Raw genomic sequence first — 24387 nt, forward strand, 5'->3', positions numbered from 1 at the left:
AAGACCTCAGGTGGGGCTGAAGGTTCTTCCTCCACAGGACAAAGATGGAGTGTTTTTGGACAAAGCCAGAGAAAGCTGATATAAACCCAATCCAGCATGTTGGAGGGACCTGAAAATGACTGTCTACTGCTGCTCCCCATCCAAACTGGCTGCAATTGAGGCTCTGCAAGGAATGGCAGGAAGTTTCCAAACTCCAGGTGTGCTAAAAGTGTTGTGGCACATCCAAGAAGGCCTGGGATGTCATCCCTCCCAAAGATACTTCAACTATGGACTGAAAAAAGCATCTGATTTTATTTTTTGAAAAAACCTAAATGCTCTGTAGACCCCTGAAAGCAGCAGCAGGGATAGTTTGAGCTGCGGTGTCGCCACGCTGACACTAGGGGTCGCCGCGCCCTCTGCTGACTGCAGTTGAGGTTATGCGCCATATTGGCAGTCTCCTCCATCTCACCAAACGTCGAGCATGCATGTCTGAACCGGTTACCGCGGAGCTATCTGTAAATATTTACAGCCACCTGTGAACCAGAAGACTACACCATGGAGGCCGTAAAAGCATTTAACAACGAGGTTTGTGTGTAACCACTGCAAAATATTCAGCGCTGACGGCAGAAAAATGTTTTCAAGTTCATATTCACGGGAGCTAGTTAGCAAGCGTTAGCATCTGGTAGCAGAAAATGAGAGAGGGGCCAGCCTGGGACAAGGCCGCTGTCTGTTCACAACAATACAGCGATAACATTGTTGTTACATCCAGTTCACGTCGATTGTCCAGTCTGTAGCCGAAATTAGAGTACGTCGGACATATCGCACTAAGTTGACAGTAAGTATGATAACAACTTCACCTGGGCCGTGCTAAATTTACGGCTAATAGCAAGCTAGCTACAAGTTAGCAAAGCCGCCTCAGCTGCGTGATAACTTGGTAACGAGCCGACACGGGCGTGGGGGAAACATCCGTAGCTCACGACTACTTTCCATGTAGTCAATACGATTTTACTCAAGTCTCATTGACTTTTAGCGTTAGCTTCCTGGTGTGCAGATTCACGGCATGTAAATGACATGAGGTAACCAAGCATTTATGCTGGTAGGTGAACGGAAAGCTAGCTATTACAGCGAGTAACGCAACCATCATTGTCTGCAGCGATACTTCAGCCTTGGCTGTCCTTCTGGCGGAGTCAGTCAGTGCCACTCTCCACAGTTCACAAGCAATGGCCAAGAAGTCCTACATTTGACAGCAGTTAATGGTTATTTTCAATAAACCAATTTATCTGCAGTCCACTCTCTACATCCACTTATTATGAACTTGGTGACTCCTTGTTTACTAACATGCACCAACAACCGCAATAGACGTTTTGCATGGTCCAAGCTTGCAAGGAGAGGATGCACAGGAGTACTGCTTGTTTGTACAGTAGTGACGAATGGTTATGAAGGTCTGTGCTTTAAAATGTATTGAGTGATTAAAGATGTTTGTGTTTTGTTTTTCAGCTGTACTCACTGAATGAGTACAAGCCACCCATCTCCAAGGCCAAGATGACTCAGATCACCAAGTCTGGAATCAAAGCTATAAAAGTAAGTATGTAGTCCTCAAGGCTGGGTGGGTAAAGGGGAATAAAGAACTGGCCACGCAAGGGAATTCTTCTGCAATTCTTATGTCAAGCTGATTCCCCCAAAGACACCTGTTCATGTGTATTCTAATACATTGTGCTGCGAGAACCTGGAAAGCAATAAGTGGGATGCCATTTACAGCTGAAGGAAACGCATCAAACCTAAAGTGGGAATCTATTCCACAAATTTCTGTTATTTAAACAATACAAAAAAGTGATAATTAAACATTTAGATATGCTCCAATGATGGATGGATGGATACAACCAATGATGGAAAATGAAAATTACTTTGCCATTGGCTCTGTGCCCTAATTTTTTTTTTATTTTTTTAAATATACTATTACAGAGGTGTCCAAATCTGGTCCTGGAGGGCAAGTGTCCTGCATGTTTTAGGTGTTTCCTGCTCCAACACACCTGACTCAAATGATCAGCTCATCATCATCCTCTGCTGAGGTCTGATAAGGAGCCACTTATTTGAATCAGGTGTGTTTGGAGCAGGAAAAATCAAAATCATGCAGGACAGTGGTCCTCCAGGACCAGCTTTGGACACATCTCTACTAATACAAGTGAGTGGCTCCATTACTAAGCAACATCATTTAATGCTTTGTTTTTAACATCCTATGTTATTTTGGAACATTTGTGCACAATTTGGTTTTATTTATTTTTCAAATTGTGATTGAAATAACTTGGGCCTCCACTAAACTGAAGGCCTTTTATAGAAATTAAAATTTTTGATGACTGTATTTTCTCATATCTGGAAAAATTGTCACTTTAAAACAATACAACAGCTGGTGTTGTGATCTAGATTTTTGTCAGGTTCTACAAAAATCCCAGTAGACAGTTGCATGTGGTTTGGACTTTTGAGAAAGGCATGTGGAAAAACAGTTTATTGGGTTAACTGGTGAATGTATGAGACCCCAAAACTGTTAGAGGAGGCTTATAATAGAACAGCTTTACCTTTTTGCCCATTGAAGTTTACGGTTTTCTTTTTGTCAAGTTTCATCATTGGTGCATTGTGATGTAGCTCAATCTGAAAGATCTGTTGGTCTGACATGTCTTCATGAGAGGATTTCAAATACGGGATTTGAGGAGCTTGCTATTGCAAAAGAATATTTGGATTTGAATTTTAAGATATTTTCATCATAAAAGTAAATGGAGCATTTTGCACCATTAACCGTAGGTATGGCAGTAACCCTTTTCACAGCAGCTGTTTTGATGGCTTCATTTTTCACTAAAAGGAAAAGCAGATGTTTCACAAAACATTAATGATGCAACTCATCAAAGTGCTATACAAGAACAGTATAAACAAAGCCAGGCCACCATATGATTAACAATGTCCACCAGTGTTTTACCATCTGTAACATGTTAAATCTCATAGTGTCTTTGTCTAATTGTATTAAATGTGAGCTGCTGCTGTTGTGGTTGTAAACCAAGTTAGATAAAGAATATGTGAACAGCAGGATTGCTTATGTATGCCAGAGCATGGAAGCCATCTTTCAAACGGTATTACTAAAAACAAATGATTGAAAGTGCTGTAACACTGTCACAAAGGCAGCTTCACGTCTGTATTATGGTAAAAACTGAGTGCTCCGATTCTTTTACTGCTCTATGGTCAGCTGTTTTGGGCACCACTTGCTGCCTAATACACTGAAGTCTGACTCTTGGGATTGCGCTTATACATGTAAACTAGAGTGCCATGTGAGTCATTTGGAGGCCTGTGTAGACAGTTACCTATGCCTAAACAACGGCTTCACCATACAGTGACAGCAGAAAATCCCAATCATAAGTTTAGGACTGAATGTGCAGTTTGGGTTTTATTTAGTTAGTAGAGATTAAAAGATCATAAAAGTAATACATTTGTAAACTTAAGTGAACCAATTTCAAAGTAATAGCTGTATAGCTGTATTTCAAAGTAATAGCTTTTATGCATGCAAACATGCATAAAAGCACCACTCTCTTCCTTTTTGAAGTTCTCTGTAAGATATGTTGCAGCTTCAGATGCAGTTGAACAGAGGCAGTAACTAAATGCCAATTTAAGTCATCACTGTATCTTTAGTAGGTTTGTAGAAATGTTTTCGTGCACAGCATTTACATGCCACCACAATTTCCTTAAGGTGACAAACATAATGTATTCAAAAACGGAAGTCCATCTCAGAAGACTTGTTTTGGGCCTCAAAGTCTGTCCCACGTGTCAATAAAAATATTCTGTTAGGAATGGTACCCTCTTATGTTACCTTATTTGCCAGTAAGTACATTTTTGTCTATAATGTGAAATATTTAAATGTCATCAGCAAGAGAGACTGAGTATACGTACACATTTATAGTTGTTCACTTGAAGAGAAAACTGCTTACCTTTTTTTTTTTTTTTTTTTTTCTTTTTTTTCTGGGATTTTGAAGGCTAAGTGCGAGAATGTTTTTAATAAACTCATAACATATCACACATTTCATGGTCAAGGGCCTGACCACACAAATCAAGGACTCCAGCCCTTAATGATGGGTCTTTTGATATTGTGTTTCCTTGTCCTGCAATCTTGTTTCTGAAGGACCTGTTGTGCTTGTGTAGTTACTGTGCCTTCTGCTGCCTGTGAATAACACCTGTTTCCCCTTCCCTCAGCAGCTCTCCCAGCTCCCCCAATGCACTGAAAGTGAAGGAGGAGGATGGGGTGGAGAGAGTTACAAAGAGATAAGAGAATCCCTAACCAGCTTAGGTAGGAGTATGGGTTGTTTCACAAGGAAGATGGAAGAAGACAAAAATAATTTAAACTTAATGTGCTCCCACGCACCCAGAGAGGCAGGTGGTTTCTTTTGCCACTGTGTGCTCTCTTTCTCTGGTTGTCAGCTGGTTGATGTTGCTTTTGAGGTCTTGTTTGTGAATTTGAAGGTCCATTCTTGTCAGACAGCATTTCTGCCTTTGTCTGGTTATCTTTTGACATTTCTTAATAATTAAACCACAGCACTTGTTTGTAACTTCGTATTGTGCATTGCAGTAGTTGTTGTGAAGTTCAGATTCAGAATATATGTATACTTCATGCAGAAGCTTTGAGACTTACTTGAGAGAATACCACCACAGTAATTATTGGTCAGTTCACAGATCCTCCACAGTTTTCTCATTGCATAACTCTGAATAACATAGCAGCAATGCTTCATGCAATGTGGCTTCATTTTAGTGTGAAAAGGCTTTAAAGGCTTCAGTCTCAACTGCTGATATCTCATTAGTCTCATCCATAGACTCTATGCCACCAGCCCATACAGACTGTAGTGTTGAATTCAGTTACTTCCACTCATTGCGTCTCAGTTTATTTCCTCCATTTATTTTTATTTTTTTTTTTTTTGCGAGCCAAGAGAACAATAGCAAAGCAGTTTATTGATTGAGCAGAGTCAAATAAGGCATTTGATGCCTTATTTTTCAAAGCAGCATCTTGCACTCTATAATCTGAAATCAGTTAAGTTTGGCTTGGTCTTACCACAGAACTGCTGTTGTTTCTGTTCTAACCTATCTGACAGTCATGTTTTGATGTTTTTGCTTTTCATAATTTGGCTTCAAATGTCAGTGATCAGTGATGCTGTCTATTTTGCATTGCTGTTAACATTCATTAGATGCACAGTCTGTCCTGATATACAGTTACAGCTACTATGAGGCAGGTAATGTTAGTTTCATTCCTTATCCTGTGTCTGTCTGAATAATGGTTATAGTAACGGTGATCACCATGAGGTTGGTGGTCATTAAAGTGCTGGAGCCTCTGTGCTTAAAATTTTTGTTGGTGAATTGGTATCAAAGCTTTGGAGAATGCAGATCACTGTCAGAGGAAGGTGTAGCCATGTTTGTGTAATAGCAGTGTGCTAGGCAGATGGCAAGTCTACTTATGATGACTGCTGTGACTGAAATGGAAAAGGTTGAAAGCCTTTTGTTTTCACCCAAGTACTATGTTAGATATAAGACACAGAGTGTGAGTTGTATCCTTTGACACAAAAGCAGATGTTTGTCTTCACTGTCTTGTCCTGTGTAAAAGACACTTAGGTTGACCATCAATGAAGTCACTCAGTGATGCGTGGTTTTGGACCAAACATATCAGTCACATTAGTAGTAGTAGTAACCTATTTGGCCAGCGTTGTCCAACTAGGACCTGATTAAGTGCAAGATAGCATCTTTTCAGATATATATTTATATCTCTTTTCTTTGTGTGTTGTCTTTAGTATGTTGTCTTTTTAGTACGTGTCTATTTATTTCCCCTGCAATAGAAAGATGAAAGCCATCATAATCTGAAATTATTGCTGGATGCTGCCGACATCCCTGACTCCCTATGTCCATATTTTGGCCAGTGATTGATTTCACAAGAACCTTTCCCATTATTGTTTTCTCTAAAGTCGCAAAGATTGAATATCTGTAGATCTAAGGCAAAGCGCAAGCAGTAAATACAACCCACCTAAGCCAATGTTTCCTGTGTCTGTTGGACATAAAGGCTTTGTGACTACCTTTTAATGATATTGTAACCTGCCATCTAACAGCTAGTAATATAACTTGAACCCTATAGTGACGTACTGCTTGCACCGATTACAACAGTATCATCAGCAATAATGGACAATGCTGATGCTATCTATTTGCCATCTAATGGCTGTTTTTTACAGGTGTAAGTTGGAGTCATGTCTTAAATTGAAGGTATAAGCATCTGTTCATCCTTTCTTGTGCGATACAAAAATGCAGTTTTTCACTTTTTGTCATCACTTTAATATTTCTTGAATAAGATAGCTACCGTACATGGTGTCTTCTATTCACTAAAAAAATAGAACGACTCTGAGTCCACTTTGCATTTACAGTCTAAGTCTGGGAGGCTAGTGTTCACTATCTAGCCTCCTGGTGGTGTCGTGGGCCTAACTAGACGAAACACTGGTGAAAGGACGTTCCCACCTGATGACCCCAAAGACATGTTAGCTATCACTACTCATGGGCCTAGTTAGATATTATCTATTGGGCACATAGGGCAGGGCAAAAGTTTGTCGTTAGGGAGTGGTGATAGTTTGAAGTTTGTTGTTAGTTTTAGGGGGTTAATCACTTTTTTTCTTTTTTTGTCACAAGTTTCTTGTTTACTCTTAAAAAAAAAAAAAAAGTTTAGTCTTAAATATACTTTTAATACTCTTAAATATCTTGTGAATGTTTATTAGGACCTGTTTAGGGATTTAAAATTAAATCTGCTTGATCACTGATTATTGCTGCATACGGCTCAAACTTGGTCTAGTCTACTTTGTCTTCTTCCGGCCCATGACATCAAGAAAAACTGCACTGTTTGCCTTATGAAGCAAATCTTTAGCATCATAAGTAAAAGGTTTGGTCTTCAACAATTGTGCCTGTCCGATCTGGCCTGCAAGCCGCATAATGCCCACACGTGGGCTGAAGATACAAATAAAATAATTTAAATCAGCTTTTATTTTGAAATGCTGGCATGGTGAGAGTGCACTTGATTGAATTACCCACCTCTGGTCTAGTGGCAATGATATGAAGGCACTTTTCCACACAGGATTTAATTTGGCCTTTATTTTTTAATTTCTTCTCAATGGACATTTTATGAGCAGTGATGAGGTGCATATTTTTCCTTTTCTCATGCCACTTGTTGAACAACACTTTAAAAGCCATGTGACTTGTGCAGTGTATTTCTTTGTAATTCATAATAGTTTTTTGTGCGACCATATATAAAAAAGCTCTTAAGATGGTCTGATGTCCCTGTGGATCCAAACACATTTGTTTCATTCTTCAAGAAGAAAAGCAACTAGTTTTCAGTTCTCACTCAGGACAGCTTGGCAAATATTCTTCGTATTTGAAGGTAAAAACAGAATCGGTGTGCAAACGAGTGGTTGATAATGAACTCAAGAAAATAGCAATTTGCCAATATATTTTAAGCATCAAGAAGCACAGAAAAGCTGAATTTTTAGAATAGTCTGTAAAGAGAACTCAAAGAAACTCCGTCAGGTGTTTCCATCTAATTTGGTGGATTAGATTTTGTTTCTGCACACAGACTTTTTTTTTTTGGTAAATACACCATACGTTTTAACCTATGAAAGCAGAAGTGAGACGGACTCGTGTCCCATTAAGCAGCATCAGTGAGGCAGCATACACAGCACTAGGGCCCCAAAAGTGGATCGTTAAAATAGTTATTTGCAATGTTAGCAGTTACATTTGTGCATTTCCTACTTGACAAAGCAAAATGTCTGCTTTTGAGAATTTATTTATTTATTTTTCTCAACTCTCAACAGTTTGAGATGTGTGCTGACTTTTTTTCCCCTCTCCCTTCTTTAAAGCTATAGATTACTGTTAAAGAGTAGTGTAGACTTATCACTGGGTGAGGTTATGTTTGGTTTGTAGGAACTGGGAGGTATTTGCTCCTTGTAAAATGTTGAGTTTTCAACTTGCTCTTGATAGTAACCTGCTCCACTGTACTGCTTTATATTAGAAATAAATCATTCCAGGCATTATTGCAACATACATGCTGTTTTTACTTGCTGAGGGATCAAGTGCTTGTTTGAACTGCTATTCATGTTAAATGAACAATGCTCAGAATGTAATTCAATTTAAAATTGATGGATATACATTTTATTTCACTTTCATAATTTAGATTGTTTATGACTAAACTAAGTTTGAATTGTTCGAATCACCACTGTTTTGAAAATGGTTACCCTTTTTCCTCATCGCTTTCTCTCTCAGTACTTGTGTGATTACACAGAATTTACAAAAAACATCACGCATCTTAGAAATAGTTAATAGAACTTAGCAACCCTTAGTTGCTTTAAGAGGTACCTTTTCTTTGTCTTACCAAAAAAAAAAAAAATTCTCAAATGAGCCCAGATTAGGGATAAACTCACTTGTTTGTGTGAAGAGGAATCCTGCCAGTGTCTGTCCAGCTGATGGTTTTGTTGCCATGTGCTGTATAACAACTTTCTCCCCTTCTATTTGGTTTTTCCCATGGCCCGATTAGTCACTTAAAGCCACAAGGTTATCAGGATACATTTAGGAGCTGCCTCTGCCTGATAACTCCAGTGTTGCATTATACTGTAGATGGGCAAAGACAGAGACCTGTGGAAATGATCACATACTGTTGCCTGCTCCCAGTGGGATTTTTATCAGCCTTGATTTCCAGTCGTCAAGGCAACATAAATGACAAATTACACGTCATACTCGCCACGTTGTCTTTGCTAGCAGCTCCTGTTCAGTGAAGTTATCGTTGTAAACACTAATTGTAGTTGTTTTTGTAGTATTTTTTTTTTTCCCCTGTAGCTAATCAGATGAGTACAACCAATAATATTTGTATGTAAGAAAAAAAGTCTTCAGACATACAAGTATTTAGGCCTTTTCAGCAATGTAGTATCATCTATAGTTTCTTAGAGTTGAAATGCTTGCTTAGAGATAAGTATAAAATACTGTTTTAAAATAAGAATGTAACAGTATGTATCTAATTGGCAATTTACCTTTGCTTTTCTGAAGCCAGCAAATCTGCATCTTCTATATATCTAACCGGGTTATAAACTAAAATGGGTTGTCCATTTATAACATAACATTAACACCAATTATCCCAGTTTTTAAAATGGGAACATAGCTGTGGATTCGCATTTATCAAATAGCTGGCTATTTCATACTTACCATGGAATTCTTTTAATTATGATATTCCACAGTGAAACAGGTACTTTGAAGAGTATTTCCTTATTTGTTCATTCTTACCATGATAAACTTGCTGACAATGACTCTTCAATTAATAATGTGTATTTTGGCTTTACCAGATTAGGTTAGACTGGCTTTCCATATGCTGACTGTGTAATTTTTAATAGCTAATGTGTGCCAATATTTCACTACCCCTTTCATCATCAAGATGTCATCTCTTTATCTGTTAATATCTGTTGGCCTTCAGCATCACATGGTAATTGGCTTGTCGGGGCTATTTCACTTTTATATACTCAGTGTTAACATCTGTTTACTCAAGGGTATTTAAGGGTCATGTTGCTAACAATGTCATAGACAAGGGCTCTTTATTTAAGGCACTTTTTGAGTTCTTGGACTGAGTATCAGATGTTTTCAGTTAATGACAGTAAGGCTTAAGTAAATCTTGTGGCAATTAGCAAATTGGTTGGTCCCATGTCACGTTACTCAGTATTTGGCAAATTGCGTTGTGAGTTAATGATTTTAAATTTGACATACTACAAATGTTACTGGATACACTTAGCTTTCTCTGTGTTAAATAACAAGTGTGCCTTTTTAATCTTTTGAGGCTACATTACAGTGTCCAATGTAAATGGACACACATAAATACCATAGTTTGTTTGAGTCTGTGAAAGGCTGACTTGGAAAGAAAATGCTTCAGTCTGGTGTTTCTCAGACTTAAAACTTATCACCAGTTGTGGGCTTAATGCTCCGTTTCCCTGGACATTTTCTTTTTCTTTTCATTTTCTTTCCTTTTGATTAAGGTATGGAATGCTGTTGAATGTTTATTGTTAAGATTGCTGCAACTATAAAGTTCTTTGAAAGGTGATTATAGATGCATTAGTATGGCAGTTACTAGACAAGGAACAAATTCTCTTTTTTGGGGGGGTCATCATGTAGGCATGTTTCTTTTCAATTGATAACACTTAACTGCCTTAAATGCAATCCCTAATTTATTATGAGAAACATGCATACAGACAGCTTTTTATCCAACATATTTGAGCTTAATTTGAAATACCAAATTGGTTTTATTTTTTTTCCCTGCCATGAAGAGCCATAAACTCAATTTTCAGTCTATTGCACTTTGTCTCCATCTACTGGATGATGGTAAAACTTGAGCTTCAAATGAGACTGCACTACAGGTGTATATAGTGGTTTTTATTTGTTTAAATCCAGTTACACATTGCTTTAATTGAAGTTCAGGTCAAAGTCCTTCCAGATAGTGATTTGCAAAATATACGAAAGCCTGCTTGATCATATTAAAATTTTACTGTTATATGTAAAGCCAAATGTGTAATACTTTCAGTAGATTTGTAACTTGGCATTTTGACATACATTTTTCTACTTTTTAACATTATGGTATGATTGCTGGACCAGAGTTGCATATTTTTGACCTTATCAAGTCCAGGGCTGTAAAACATAATAAGTCAGTTTTATCTGAGATGAACTGATGGATTTAGGCACTGTGTTGTGTTTAAGTCAAACTTTAGGTCAAATATTCACAGTTGGCCTACGCAGACATACCTGCGAGTCAAGGTGGTTGTGTTGTAAGACTCAGCATCTTTCTATGGGCAATAACCCAGTCTGACACAAGGTGTACATCATCTCTGAGATAAAACGTGTTAACAGAGCTTGAAATAAACTTTGAGAAATTAGGGCGAATCCACCCCTAAGATGCCTCTCAAGGGGTCAGAGGGTGATTGTGAGCTTAATTAACAGTGTTACTTCATCTGACTTTTGTCTCAGATAGCATTTTGACAGACTGAACCAATTTAAGGGGTTCTAACTTTGCTTTAGCTGTCTCTTTCATGCTCTAGCTTATTATAGATAAGATGCTTCCATTGGACTCTTTTTGTCGCATTCTTTTCTATATACTCTTTACTTGCACAGTGCCTTGTCTTCTCTATTTCAACTTAACCTTGTAAGAACCAATAAAACTAGTTCAGCACACTGGATAATGCCTCTGTACAACACTTAGGAAAACTTCTCAAATGATGTGCTCATCACTTAGCAATGTTTTAAGTGTGTGTGTACGTGTACATAACTGTACCACAGACTCTTTACAGCTTAAATGCAAAGGTTCTCATCCCATGCACTTGAAAGAAACATGTTATCAAAAACAGGTCCATAACTTTTTTTTTTTTTCCTCCCCCCCCTCCATAATTAGCAGCTTCCTATGTTTTTCCTTTGACACTCCCAGTGGGTTGTTATGTAGTGCTTGTTCTGTCTCATAAAACAAATTTTCAGTTTCATAATCATTGTTTAACCACTGTTCATCAGGTTAATATCATTAACATTCATTTATCTGTGGTCTTCTGCTGTTAATTAATGGCAGATGACTTTGATTAAATATGATTTTTTACTAATTCAAACACTACGTGGTTTGAATGTAGCAAGCCTCTCATTCATTCATTAACATTTTTTTTTTCCTCCAAGGATCCTCATTTTCTTGCTTCACTGAATTTATCTCTATTGTAAATTACATTTTTGGTAATTTGATTGTTCCACTTCCATTTAAAAAAAAAAAAAAAAAAAGACCCTGGATTTTTGTTTGTTCTTTTAAGCGGCAACAATAGCAGGAAAATGTGCCTCCAATAATCATAGTCATGACTCATAAGACCCTAAACAAGGATGGAACAGTTGAGAAGGTAATTTATTACAGCTATTTTTTGCATCAACATTTTCACAATATGAACAGCTGTCAACCCCGCTCTTCACTGGTGGTAATGGATGGTGGTGTTGTTTAGAGGGGTATTTAGTGGACAGGGGGTAGCTACAGAAACTTTCTTATGAAGGACTGTTTAAAAGAACTGTCGACATGTAACTAATGTAATGTACTTTTCATCCCATTCACCTTGATTTTCACAAGCTTAAAGAGCTGTTGGTATTTAATCCTACTCAGAGAAATTGATGTTCTCACTTAAACTGTTATTTTCTCTTTCAGTTTTACAAGCATGTTGTCCAGAGTGTAGAAAAATTCATTCAAAAGGTAAGCCATTTAACATAAGAGACAACCTAAACAATCTAAATGCAATCAAATTTTGTGATTTTAAACCATAACGTACACTTGGATGATGAGTAAGTTTATTTAATCTGTGTATTACCTAAGTAATGCATGAAAGACCCTAGACTAATTGAGTGTTTTATATAATATCCTAACACCAGCTGTCTATTTCTGTTCCACAGTGCAAACCAGAATATAAGGTTCCAGGGCTGTACGTCATTGACTCAATTGTTAGACAGTCACGACACCAGTTTGGCACAGAAAAGGATGTCTTCGCGCCTCGTTTTAGCAAGAATATCATCGTGACGTTTCAGCACCTCTATCGCTGCCCTTCAGATGATAAGGTCAGACTATTTTTGATAGATTTTGTGTTCATCTTTGTCTTTTAATTTTCTTGGCTTGTCATGTTTAATTGAGGGATGATATTTGACATTTTGATGTATAGTGATTTGATGAATAAAGCAGGGATTGGCAGTGGAGTCACATTTAATTTATTTGGGTTGATTTTTGTCTGTCTTTCAACATCATGTGCTGATACTAGGAATTGGTGTTGAACTGATGAAAAACAATTCCAAGATTTGCAGCTAAAGACCCCAAACCAAAAATTTAAAATGCGTAAAAATGCTCTATTTTTTTTTTTTTTGATTGAAATTGCTTTCCCACAAAAAATTTGTTTAAAAAGCTCTCAGAGGCTAAAATTATGTCTATTTCTTTCTCATTGAGAAAAAAAAATAAAATCCAGGTTTTATGAATATTCATGAGTATGCAAATACCTCAGACTTGCGCCCGCCCACCGCCGCTGCCTGATCCGAGTTGCTCGGTAACAGCGGTGCGCTGTGTCAACTCTCAACCGCTGTCGCAACCCCAGGAAAAACGCTCGGAAAAGCATCATGCTTCAAGATGTCCGTTCATGACATCCGTTTTTGTGCCAGGTTCAAGAAGCAGCTGTCCTCAAAATGCTTGCTGCAGACCCGCGTTTTAGCTGGAATGTTTTCGGGGACATTATCATTCCAAATAAATTGCAACCATTTCTCCCGCGTGGTATGATCCTTTGGTAGAAGATGAAGGCTGGTATCATGATTAGCCTCTCCACACCCAAACATAGAGCAAGGGTTTGCCTTTCTGTTTTACGTTTCTCACATATTCCAGTCTTTGCATATATTATGTAAATGAGCTGGGAAAGAAAATCTATGGGATTGGTTGCTAGGATCTGTGACGTACAAATCCAACTGAGGAGCTGAAAAACTGAATCCAACTTTTTCAGATCTGGTTTTGAAACTGCATTTTCAAATCTAAAGTGCTCAGCTATGGCGTGCACTAGAGACTTTGCAGCTGAAATGTCTTGTAGCAGAACTCAAACATGTTAATAATTTGAAAAACAAAATTTTTAACCATAATTATCGCTTCCATTTCTGGCCTTCAACTCTGACTCTTGGTTTTTGGGTTATCTATTCATTTTCTTGGTCTAAGTTCTGTTGTCTTTGTTCACAGTTCACTGTTATCTCACTGCTGCCTCTCTGTGTTGGTGTTTGTAGAGTAAGATAGTGCGAGTCCTTAACTTGTGGCAAAAGAATGCTGTCTTCAAGAGTGACATCATCCAGCCATTGTTGGACATGGCAGCAGGAATCCCACCTCCCAGTGTCACTCCTGTCATGCCCAGCAGTGCTGCTGCAGTCAATAACACGACGCCTGGTCAGTCAGCACACACAGTGAAATACCCACAGATACCCTGTATATAACTTCTTTGGCATCTCCAGTTGGTATGGGTCCTTAATGTTTTATTAAACAAAATCTGTTTCTCTGTGCATCCAGGTACCCCAGCCACCCCAGCCACCCCAGCCAATTTAGTTCAGGGTCTGCCTGACTGGGCTTCCCAAATTACCAACACAGACACTGTGGCTGCTGTGGCACAGATCCTACAGAGTCCCCAAGGACAACAGGTTAGCATGCATGCCCACTTAATGTCTCTGTTATTAAACAATTTAAATGTTTTTAATAATAAATAAATGATGAGCACTGTTGGATTCTTATTGATGTATTGCTAGACTATTCCTAACCTGTTCAATCGTTTCAAAGAACATTGTATTATCACTTGTAGCTGCAGCAACTGGTACAGAGTCTACAAATGCAACAGCAGAAGCCTCAGCCATCTTTGCTGCAGGCTCTGGATGCTGGCCTTGTGGTGCAGTTGCAAGCTCTGACAGCACAACTCACTGCGGCTGCTACTGCCAACAGCCTCAACCCTTTGGAGCAGAGGGTTTCCTCTTTTAATAAGGTATGACCTGAGTCAGCAGCTGTTAGTTTCTTGTTTCCCAAAGAATCTAATAAGATTGTCTGGTGTATTTGTGGCAGAAACTTTTGGGTCCATTTGACTTTGGCAATGATTCTGAACGTGGCGAAGACTCTAAAAAGGACACTTCATCGTCTCAGCTGTGAGTTCAGTGTGTTTTATCATCGATCAGCAACTGCTTAATGATCCAAAGTTCATGTCCCATCACTGTGTTGCGCACATCCAGTAAATGCTTGGATCTAATTCAGCTTTTGACCACTTTCAGGCCAATGGTGTCTGAGCCTATCAACAGCTCACTTTTCCATCAGTTAGCTGAGCAGCTACAACAGCAGAACCTGGAGCAGTTTCAGAAGCAGCTGCTAGAGCACCAGCAGCACCAACAGAAGGTAGATCATTCAGATATATGTAGACTGTTTTCATAGAGCACTTATAGTGTCAGTTTCAATTTACGATATCCTGGGTTAACATTTAATCTTCAATGAATTCACCCTTCTGGATAATTTTGCTAGATGATTAAAATAAAATGCGCTCATGTTTTTCCACAATGACACAATAATTGGTTTATATAAAAAAAAGATATCAAGTATTATCTAAACTTCTACCTATGTAGATGATTTTAATAAAAGACTGGTTTTGAATATACTTCTTTCTTCCTCCAGGCCATGAGCATAGAGGGGCAGGATTCAATCTTTGGGCAAGAGAACTCTGTTGTGACTGCTCAGAGCAGCAGCCAGCCACAGCTTCCTGAGCAAGAGAACAAATTGGATGACTCCATAGACAACCAGCAACAGGTAAGATTGATGTGTGGGCCATAACCTGAACTTGCACAGCTGTGGAATTGTTTATTTACTTTTGTAAATGCTGTGAGTGCTGTCTCAGTATCAGGACACTACAAGGCAATGTTGATTTAGCTAGAGTTACAGAGCGGTCCTGTGTTGGAATTTTTTTTTTATTTTTTTTTTTTAAGGATATGGATCTTGATGAGGGCCCAGATGGAATGGAAGAAGAGATCTTTGAAGCAGAGGAAAAGAAGACAGTTAGCACACGCTCCCGAACACGTTCAAGGTCACGCTCTAGGTCAGTTATACTTATTTCTGAAAGCTTAGTATTTTGATAGAAACTACTCTTTTTTTTTTTTTTTTTTTTTTTTTTTTCTCCCCCCCCCCCAAAAAAAAAAAAAGGTTTGGAACCAGTTTTGACTGATGTTTGTGTAAATGATCCTGATCATAACAGCAGAATGATGACATGACAGCAGAAACCACAGAGAGCTTTTTATTGTCCCTTTTTAAATTGGGAAAGAATGTTTATTATTTGTCTCAATGTGTTTTGTGAACTTGGAACAATTCAAATTTTTACTATATTTGCAGAAATCATTCCAGACAATGTAGTACTTGAATTTCTGAGTTATTTTGTTATTTTTTCCCCTCCCTTTTTTTGTTTTTCATGTTTAAACTCTGCTTAAGTTCAGTTCAGTACAATTAAGGCTTTTTAAAATGGGTGTCAATCCTCAAAAGCAGCACACCACCAATATTACATGATAAATCATCAAATCTCCTGTGTTCTTTCTGAAGGTCTCCCAAAAGGAGGAGGTCCAGATCTCGCTCTGGCTCACGGAAACGTAAGCACCGTAAGCGTTCCCGCTCACGTTCCAGAGATCGCAAGAGGAAGTCGTCACGGTCTTACTCAAGCGAGAGACGTGCCCGAGAGCGAGAGAAAGAGCGCCAGAAGAAAGGACTGCCGCCTATACGATCCAAGACACTGAGTGGTAAGAAACAGTTGCCATTGAAATTTTTCATTGTTAATTTTCTGTATGTCATTTTGTAATGTTTTTTTTTTTTTTTTTTAATAAATCTATCTAGTATGCAGCACAACTCTGTGGGTAGGTCAAGTGGACAAAAAAGCTACTCAGCAAGACCTTACCAACCTTTTTGAAGAATTTGGCCAGATTGAGTCTATCAATGTAAGTATACTCACCGCCTACTAACCCTCTTAAGTTACTACATATTAGCCAATTCTTGCATTGTATTAATCTTCAAATTCAGAACTCAGTCATTACCATATGGTCAGCATTAAAAGGCTGTTCTGTCTACCATTTTCTTGGTCACTGTCCTGAGTGCAGTGTTTTGTTTTTTTTTGTTTGTTTTTTTTTTTTCTTTCTCCCCTCAGTTTTGCACATTCTCAGACCTCACCTCCTTTCTTTTTCATTCTCTGTTGCATGCCCATGTCTTGTGTAACCTTTCCTTCTCCTATGTAACATTATCTGTCTCTGCAGATGATCCCTCCTAGAGGCTGCGCCTACATCTGTATGGTCCACAGACAAGATGCTTACCGTGCCCGTCAGAAGCTCAGCACAGGCTCCTATAAGATTGGCTCAAAGGTCATCAAGGTGCATGTCCTGAATAATTAAATTTTTTTTGGGGTACTCCTGCAATATAGTAGTACTAGATAGTACTGCATATCTCTTGCTGTTTTTTCAATCATATTTTTTTATTCTATTTATCTAATTTCTCTGTTTGACATTCATTTTGGACAACAAAAAAGAATTTCATTGTACAGAGAAATGTTTTTCTTACTGTACACATGACAAACACAGTAATCTTTCAAGTTTCTAATGCAATTTTCATTTGACCTTTGCTATATCCTGAGGTAGTTTAGACTTTGGAAAATGCTCACCGTGAATACATGTCTGTCTGTCTGTCTGTCCCAGATTGCGTGGGCTCTAAACAAGGGCGTTAAACAGGAGTACAAGCAGTTTTGGGATGTGGACCTGGGTGTCACCTACATACCCTGGGAGAAGGTTAAGGTGGATGATCTAGATGGCTTTGCTGAAGGAGGAATCATTGACCAAGAGACTGTCAATGACGGTGAGAACAAACGCTACTTATTAACTTGTTTCTTCTACAACAAGTCTATTGACTCAGATGGATTGCTTGTTCAAATATAAGCAGGGCGGGCTTGTTTGTACACACATAATGAATGCAGATATCCAAACACAGGCACTTCTTGGCATTTGATCATGTTACTGGATTAGTTTTCATTCCCTCAGTTTCTTTTGTTATGGTAATCCACAAAATCCTTTAAGAAATCCCATCAGGAACCACCACCCAGATCGGAAAATGGAGACAAAAATTTGAATGGAGAAACATGGCTTAATAATTTTAGGTTAGGTTAGGTATCATTTTGGATGTCTTTTGAATGGTTGGTCCATTTCTGCAGAGTGGGAAGCTGCCAAGAATGCTGAGCCAGCAAAGGAAGTTTCAAGTCAATCAGTAAGCGCAGAGACTACAGCAGTATCCAATGCCCAGACTGAGACCTACAACCAGCAGGTTACCATGATGCCTGTACAGGTACTGAACAGCGTCTGTTACAATCTATGGAGAGATAGTGGGAGAGATAGCGCTACAGTGCACAAAAATCCAGTGGTTAAATTTTTTTCTTGCCAGTCAATGTAGTTGTTTTTTTTTTTTTTTTTTTTTAATTAACATCTTTCTAATCTTTGTTTGACAGTGCATCTTTCTTAATAGTAAGTAGGACTGGCTTCATTAAATTTGGGTAGCTACTGAGTCTAAATCAAATACCTTTGTAACATGTAAGTTAGAAATTACAAGATTCACTTACTCATGTTTTGGAGGTACACCCTTTCATATTTCACTCATCCAGCTTCCAGTTGCCCAAGCTGTTCCTAGTGCCGTAGGTTTGGTCCCCCCTACCTTCCCTGTCACCATGGGTATACCCCCCCCCGGCTATGGGCCACCGCCACCCTTCATAAGAGCTGGCTTCAATGCCTCACAGCCTCCACCAGGTAAAAGAAGCAAACAGTCACATGAAGTTCAGATCCAGAAAAATTCCGAACCTCATACCAAACTGCTCTCTGTTGTGCAGGCTTTATGCAGGCAGCACAGACAGCAGGCATGTCCTCAGCAACCACTTGTAAGTATTAATAAGGTGCTACTTCTATAGCTAATACATGTGTATAGTCTTAAAATTGGCAAATTGTTGTTTGTCATTTTGTGGGAATTAATTGTTTTGAATTTGTGTGCTTTTTTTTTTTTTTTTTTTTTTTTTTTAAAGCTCTTGTGCAGCCTTCAGTGGCCTCCAACCAAGACGCTGTCAAAGAATCACCTTTCAGTGCTATAATCCCTCCGACCAGTACCATCCCTGGAAGCTTTATGCCCTCAACCATCCCTGGAGCTGGTGTGTTCAATCCAGTTGGGGTCCAAACTCAACAAGGCACCAATGAGAAAACGGCTCAGTCTGCAGAGGGATTAGATGCTGCTGCAGAGCTGACACTGCAAGGTGATAACAGGTTTTTCTCTGGTCCCTGGAATATAGTCTTTGTTTCAGAGTAACTTTTACTTGTCGTTGTTTGTTTTTTGTTCAGTTTTTGGTCATAAAGGTTATTTGTGTTTGCTCAAAAAGAAATTTGGTATTTATTTTTGTCATATTTTGTTCCCAGGCATGCAAAATGCAGTCCGTAGTGGGATGGGTCTCCTTGGCATGCACCCTACAGCTTCCCTCACCCACCCGCTGCATCAGTCTGGCCTGACTGGGCAGAGAATGCCTGGCTTGTTGCCTCTAGATGTGCGGCCTAACCTCCTCCAACCTGGTGCTGCAACCCGCTTCCCACTCCTCATGCAGCAGGGCCATGCCCAGCAGACTGCTGGACTCCTTGACAGTTCTCTCCAAGCCAGAGCAAGGGCTCCTTTCTCTCAACTGGACCCCTTCAACAGGGCTGCAAACCTTACCAATGAAAGTTTATCCAAGACAGAGGATGAGACTTCCTCTGGTGCTGATGAGGGGAAAGACCAGGACTACCGCTTCCCGCCAATGGAAAAGCAAAGCACAGGCCTGCTGAGGACCCCTCCACCAGAGCATAGGGAGCCCCTTGGTGGTGGAGGGGCAGGAGCAGGTGGAGGGGGAAGGCCTCCCTTGCTCCAAACACCAGGGACTCAGCCATCCAGGACCAGTCTAGTGGGACGTCTGCAGGCTCTTGCAGGCTTCACTCCAGACAACCGTTGGAACCAAGCCAGAGGAGACTTTGATGAACGAGATAGCATGCGAGGAGGCCAACAGGCTCCTGGCGTCCCAAAAGGTTTCCAGGAGGAGCGACCATCACCTGGCCAGAACTTCCCCAACCGCTTTGACAGCCGTCCTGGGACAGCAGGTGCAGGAGCTGGGGTTCCTGGAAATGCTGGAGCTGCTGGGGGGCCACAGGGCTGGAACCGAAGTAGTGGTGCCACAGCACCTTTTGACAGTGAATTACATCAAGATCTAGATGACCGAAGACGGCCATGGGACAGACAAAGAGACAGAGATGAAAGGGATTTTGACTTCAGAAGGGAGATGAATGGCAACCGCCACAGCCGTGAGAGGGAGCGCGAAAGGGAGAGGGAAAGGGAGCGAGGCCGAGATCGCAACCGGGAGGAACGCGAAAGAGACCGTGACAAAGACAGAGACCGTGAGAGGGAACGAGAACGTGGGGGTTGGACACCACTTCTTCCTTTACCTACACCTCTGCTTCCAACTCCCCCCCTTAATCCTAACCTTACTCTGAACCAAGGCAAACTGCTTGCACCGCTTAAATTGAACCCTCAGATTCAGCCAAGATTCCAGTCCACACTCCTGCCTCAAACTCAGGGTAAACCACCTCTCCTGGGTCTAAACCAGCAGCTGCCTCAAGTTCAGATAAAGTCACCACCTCCATCACAGAGCCAAGCAGCTACACCTGAGGCCCAGTCAGAAACATCAGCTCCAACTGAAACACCCCAAGTGCAGTCACCATCCTCAACTCAATTACCTGACCCATCACCTAACAGGGGTCAGAGCCCGTTGACTGAGGCTCCTGTCCAGCTAGTGCAATCCTTACAATCTGAGACCCCCCCACAAACAGAATCACAAACCCAGCCCAGCGCCCATTCCCCATCAAAGGCTGCATCTTCTACAAACACTGAGACCCCAATCCAAGCCCTACCTTTGGGCGAGGTGTCACCCCAGGACTCACCTGTGGCCTTCCCACTAGCTGCCATCCCCCCTGAAGACACAGCTCACTCCCTGGAGGAGCAGGAAAGTCCACAGAAGGATCAGGAGGAGGATACACAAGATGGAACTTCCTCACCCCACCATCAGTGGGTCAACGGACCTGCAATGGACAATAGCAATATGGCTGAACCCACACCTGAGGCCTCTCCTGAGCCCACTGCAGACCCTTCTTCTGACTCAGTGCTCCCTGAAAGTGAACCAGAGCAGGAGCAGCTTGCCTCTCCTAAGGACGTAGACAGTGAACAGAGTGAGCCCATGGAGGAAGCTGCGAGTCAGCCATTGGTAGACTCTGTCACAGACACTGAGGGGACATAATCATCACTCAGTAGGTAAAAGATCATTTTGTAAAGTTGTCTCTTCTTCTCTGTACTTAATGTCAGCAAACCACCACCACCACCACACGGGACATGATGAATACTGACTCACATCAGTTATTGCCTGATAGCCAATAACAAAATGATTTTATCTCTCACAAATGCCAGTGTACTTAAATAGAAGGCTCATTAGCTGATTTATTGATAGAAATTTTGTTTGTATTTTATTTCCTTTTTCATTTTTAAGATGTAATGCCACCCCACACATTTTAATTAATCTAAGCTTGGTGAATTTTATCAAATTGCCTGCCAAAATGTCTCAATTGTATAGGGGGAAAATAAGCCTTGACCTTCCTATGGAAGAGAGTAAGAAATCCTGGCGGTTCAACAATGGATTGAATGCAGTTAAACGTGATACTTGAAAACGGCAGTTGCTGGCCCCATTTCTGTCTCTTCTTCTTTAAAATGCTGCTGCAAAGTTTTCAAAGAATGCTTTTGTGGTGTCCTATAATGCTTTCTATTTCTTAGGAGAACAAATAGCCTGCATACAGTGAGACCAGTTCAGCTGCTTATAATTGGGAAAAAATGAAAATTTTAAAAATGAAAATGTTGTATCCCCAAAATAAATGTCTGTAATTTGTTTCTAATTATACATTGAACACAAACAGAAAATGACATGCCGGGGGGCCGAAAGAAAATGAACAGAGGGATGTTCTCATGTCGGGTGCATATTGTTTTAGTTTGAAATAAACATGCTTTGTCTGTCTTAAACACATGCTTTAGGACTGTTTTCTGACCCAGGACCAGTGGAAACTATGACTGCTTTACAGACTCGTACACATGGTGTACTGTCACTTCAGTCGATTTGATGTTCTCGTAACCCAAGTTGCTGCTATACCATCCATCCACAGAGCACTTTGTTGGATGCAACCGTGGGACTTGTAGTTTTTAGTTTTGATGACTTCAGCCTGTATGTTTCCCTAAGCTTTTGCTGAGTGACTGTTGAGGAGGGGATTGTGCCTTTTTTGAATGGATTTGTCGTTCATTATGCTACCCAACACTACTGTGTGATGTACACCAGACTGTGCGTGCAACTCAGTTTCAGACAGCTTTCTGAACAGAATGCTACCTGCACAGAATTGACTGGCCTACCGTTTGAATGGTAGCTGGGCAGATTGTACAGCACTCACCTAGACAAGAACAATATATACTCCATTGTTCTATGCATGCAGGCCTGTAGCCATGTTTTAACCTTCCTGTCTCTTGTTCATTTCATACTTGTAGTGCTTTTCTGTTGAGACATACTACTAGAAATCCATAGTCTGCTGTTCTCTAAGACCAAATGTCTACTACAGGAGTTGTGATGTTGAATAAAAGTTGAAGGTGCATCAGTTTTTTTACCACTCTTATTGTCATGAATCCCGATGGAACCCAATCAGATGAACTTTTGATGAACACATCAACACTGCTGAGACGTTGAAAGCAGAATCCACCCAACATAACAAATGCTAACTATTTTAACCAAAAATGTCAGTAGCTTGAACCAATAAATATGTAAAAAGATTCTGGGAATCTTAAGCATCACATAACCATATTTTCATGGTTCCTTGATATGTCGTTTAGACTGTAGACTGACATGGATTTAAAAAAAAAAAAAAAGAGATTAACATTTGATTAATATTCAGTGACTAAAGAAGCCACATCAAAAATATAAACCTTTATCCTGTGGAAAAGCCTTGTGGTGTCAAAGATGATGATCAATTCCACACTGTCATAATACGTATGATGTATTGTATCTCATAACTAACAATAAAGGCGTCGATAATAACCACACACCCTTTTACTGAAACTGGAGGACTATTTGCTCAATCTGAGAAACAGGCACATCTCTTACAGGGGACACTTCCTATAATTAAGAAAAGGAAAAAAACTATTAAAATAGCAGCTGTCTGACATTTACAAAAACAGAACAAAGGAAAGATTATATAGCTGAGGGAGATGTAGCAGAGACAGGAGGAGATGCTGGCTACCTTTAACCCTCGGCTCTCCCCTCTGCACTGGCAGGGACCTGGTTGCTAAAACTGGGGGAAGTGCATATTCTCCAGCCAGTAGCACCTCTCTGTAGGGGGATTTATTGGAACAATTGCCTGCATCGTGGTGTCTGTTGACTCCATGTCTGTGCTTTTTACTTTCATAAAGAAAAGAACAGTGCCACAAATGCCTCTACCTCTAATTACAGTTTTTTTTTTTTTTGTGTGTCCTCTGTTATGACTCAGTCCATACATTTCCAACTCCCACCTGGCTCCCAGTGACCCAGGCAGTCAGCCAAGTCCAGCCTCCTCCTGACCTCCCCTCAAAGACCTGACAGGGCTGCGACTTTGAATCAACCACTATCTGCCCTCAAACAGACCAACATGTACACAGCAGCAGGCTTGGGCTCCTTTGGGCGATAAAAACAAATCCTCTTTACAGAGAGAGGTCCAGTAACCAATTATATATCTATAGCAGAATAAGGAACATGCTGACAAATGTAAACTTGAATTAGGAAATGAGACAAAATGAAATAACTAAGGTTGGACATGTCTTTGAAGTTTATAGTCAATATAAACCCCCAAAGCATCTTCAGAGAAATGCAGCAAAGCGGACCTGACCTTTAGGTGAAGATTACCTCAGCATGGGGGTAAAATAATGAGACTATCTAAACCATAATGGCATGCAATAATAATTAGCTGTTAGTTCAGGCCTAGGTGGTGGTGCTAATGTGTGGTTTTGACTGCAGGTCAGATACATTTAGTTGTCGGGGGAAGAAAATTAGACAGTAGTGAAGGTGCTTTTGCCATGACCTAAATAAATCTAAGGCTGATAGCAACTTGAAGTGTATTAAATGAGACATATCGCACTGTGAGGAGCGTTTTTAATTAATTTTGCACATATTGAAGACAATTGGCTGATTTTTGCAACAGATACAATGTTCCTGTTTCCGTGCCAGTGTAATGCCAGTACCTTCTCTGACCATTTGAGGTCAGTGTGGTACTGCAGCGCTCTCCTCATTAGTATAGCAGACAGCATTGTGCTCTGTGCAGACTGTTTTTTTTTTGTTTTTTTTTGGTGTGTGACAGCTAAGATTCTGCAGTGTCCTCCTCTCCTACCTTCTGTGCTCCACCTCAGTTGGAGAAATAATAGTTTGTCAGGTTAAGTGTGACCACATCAAATCTCCTCCTTTAAAGCAACAAAGATAAGGGCAGAGAAAACTGTTGCCTTGTAGTATTTTCATGTTGTCAGAGCGCTGAAACTAATTCCCGATATACCTCTCCATACCTTTTTTTTTTTTTTTTTTTTTTTCTCAGATCGATTCAGGAGCAGTGTGGTGAATGGGATGAGGTCCTAATAGTGTGAGATTTGGCTGTTTCTGCAGCTTCTCATCTGCTGCATTTTTAAATTGATTAAACCTATTGATTAGTTGT

General features: G+C 40.0%; 2 protein-coding genes across 2 annotated transcripts in view; both read left to right on the forward strand.

Moving 5' to 3' along the window:
• The first annotated feature begins 432 nt into the window (after positions 1-432).
• Positions 433-22582, forward strand: scaf8 (SR-related CTD-associated factor 8). Its single transcript, XM_029493898.1, has 20 exons — positions 433-564; positions 1477-1560; positions 12221-12265; positions 12463-12624; positions 13816-13972; positions 14093-14220; positions 14379-14555; positions 14633-14712; positions 14836-14956; positions 15230-15361; positions 15538-15647; positions 16142-16335; positions 16430-16530; positions 16843-16956; positions 17278-17434; positions 17787-17917; positions 18231-18372; positions 18453-18500; positions 18642-18866; positions 19027-22582. The coding sequence occupies exons 1-20, from the start codon at positions 535-537 to the stop codon at positions 20922-20924; spliced, it is 4236 nt and encodes a 1411-aa protein (XP_029349758.1). The 5' UTR covers positions 433-534; the 3' UTR covers positions 20925-22582.
• tiam2a (TIAM Rac1 associated GEF 2a) overlaps positions 20892-24387 on the forward strand; it is an 84337-nt gene continuing 80841 nt past the window's right edge. The window contains exon 1 of the mRNA XM_029493893.1: positions 20892-20938. The gene's annotated coding sequence lies outside the window, so the exon portion shown is untranslated. The remainder of the gene's footprint in view (positions 20939-24387) is intronic.

The sequence above is a fragment of the Echeneis naucrates genome, chromosome 22 (assembly GCF_900963305.1).
Source record: "Echeneis naucrates chromosome 22, fEcheNa1.1, whole genome shotgun sequence".
NCBI classification, from domain to species: Eukaryota; Metazoa; Chordata; class Actinopteri; order Carangiformes; family Echeneidae; genus Echeneis; species Echeneis naucrates.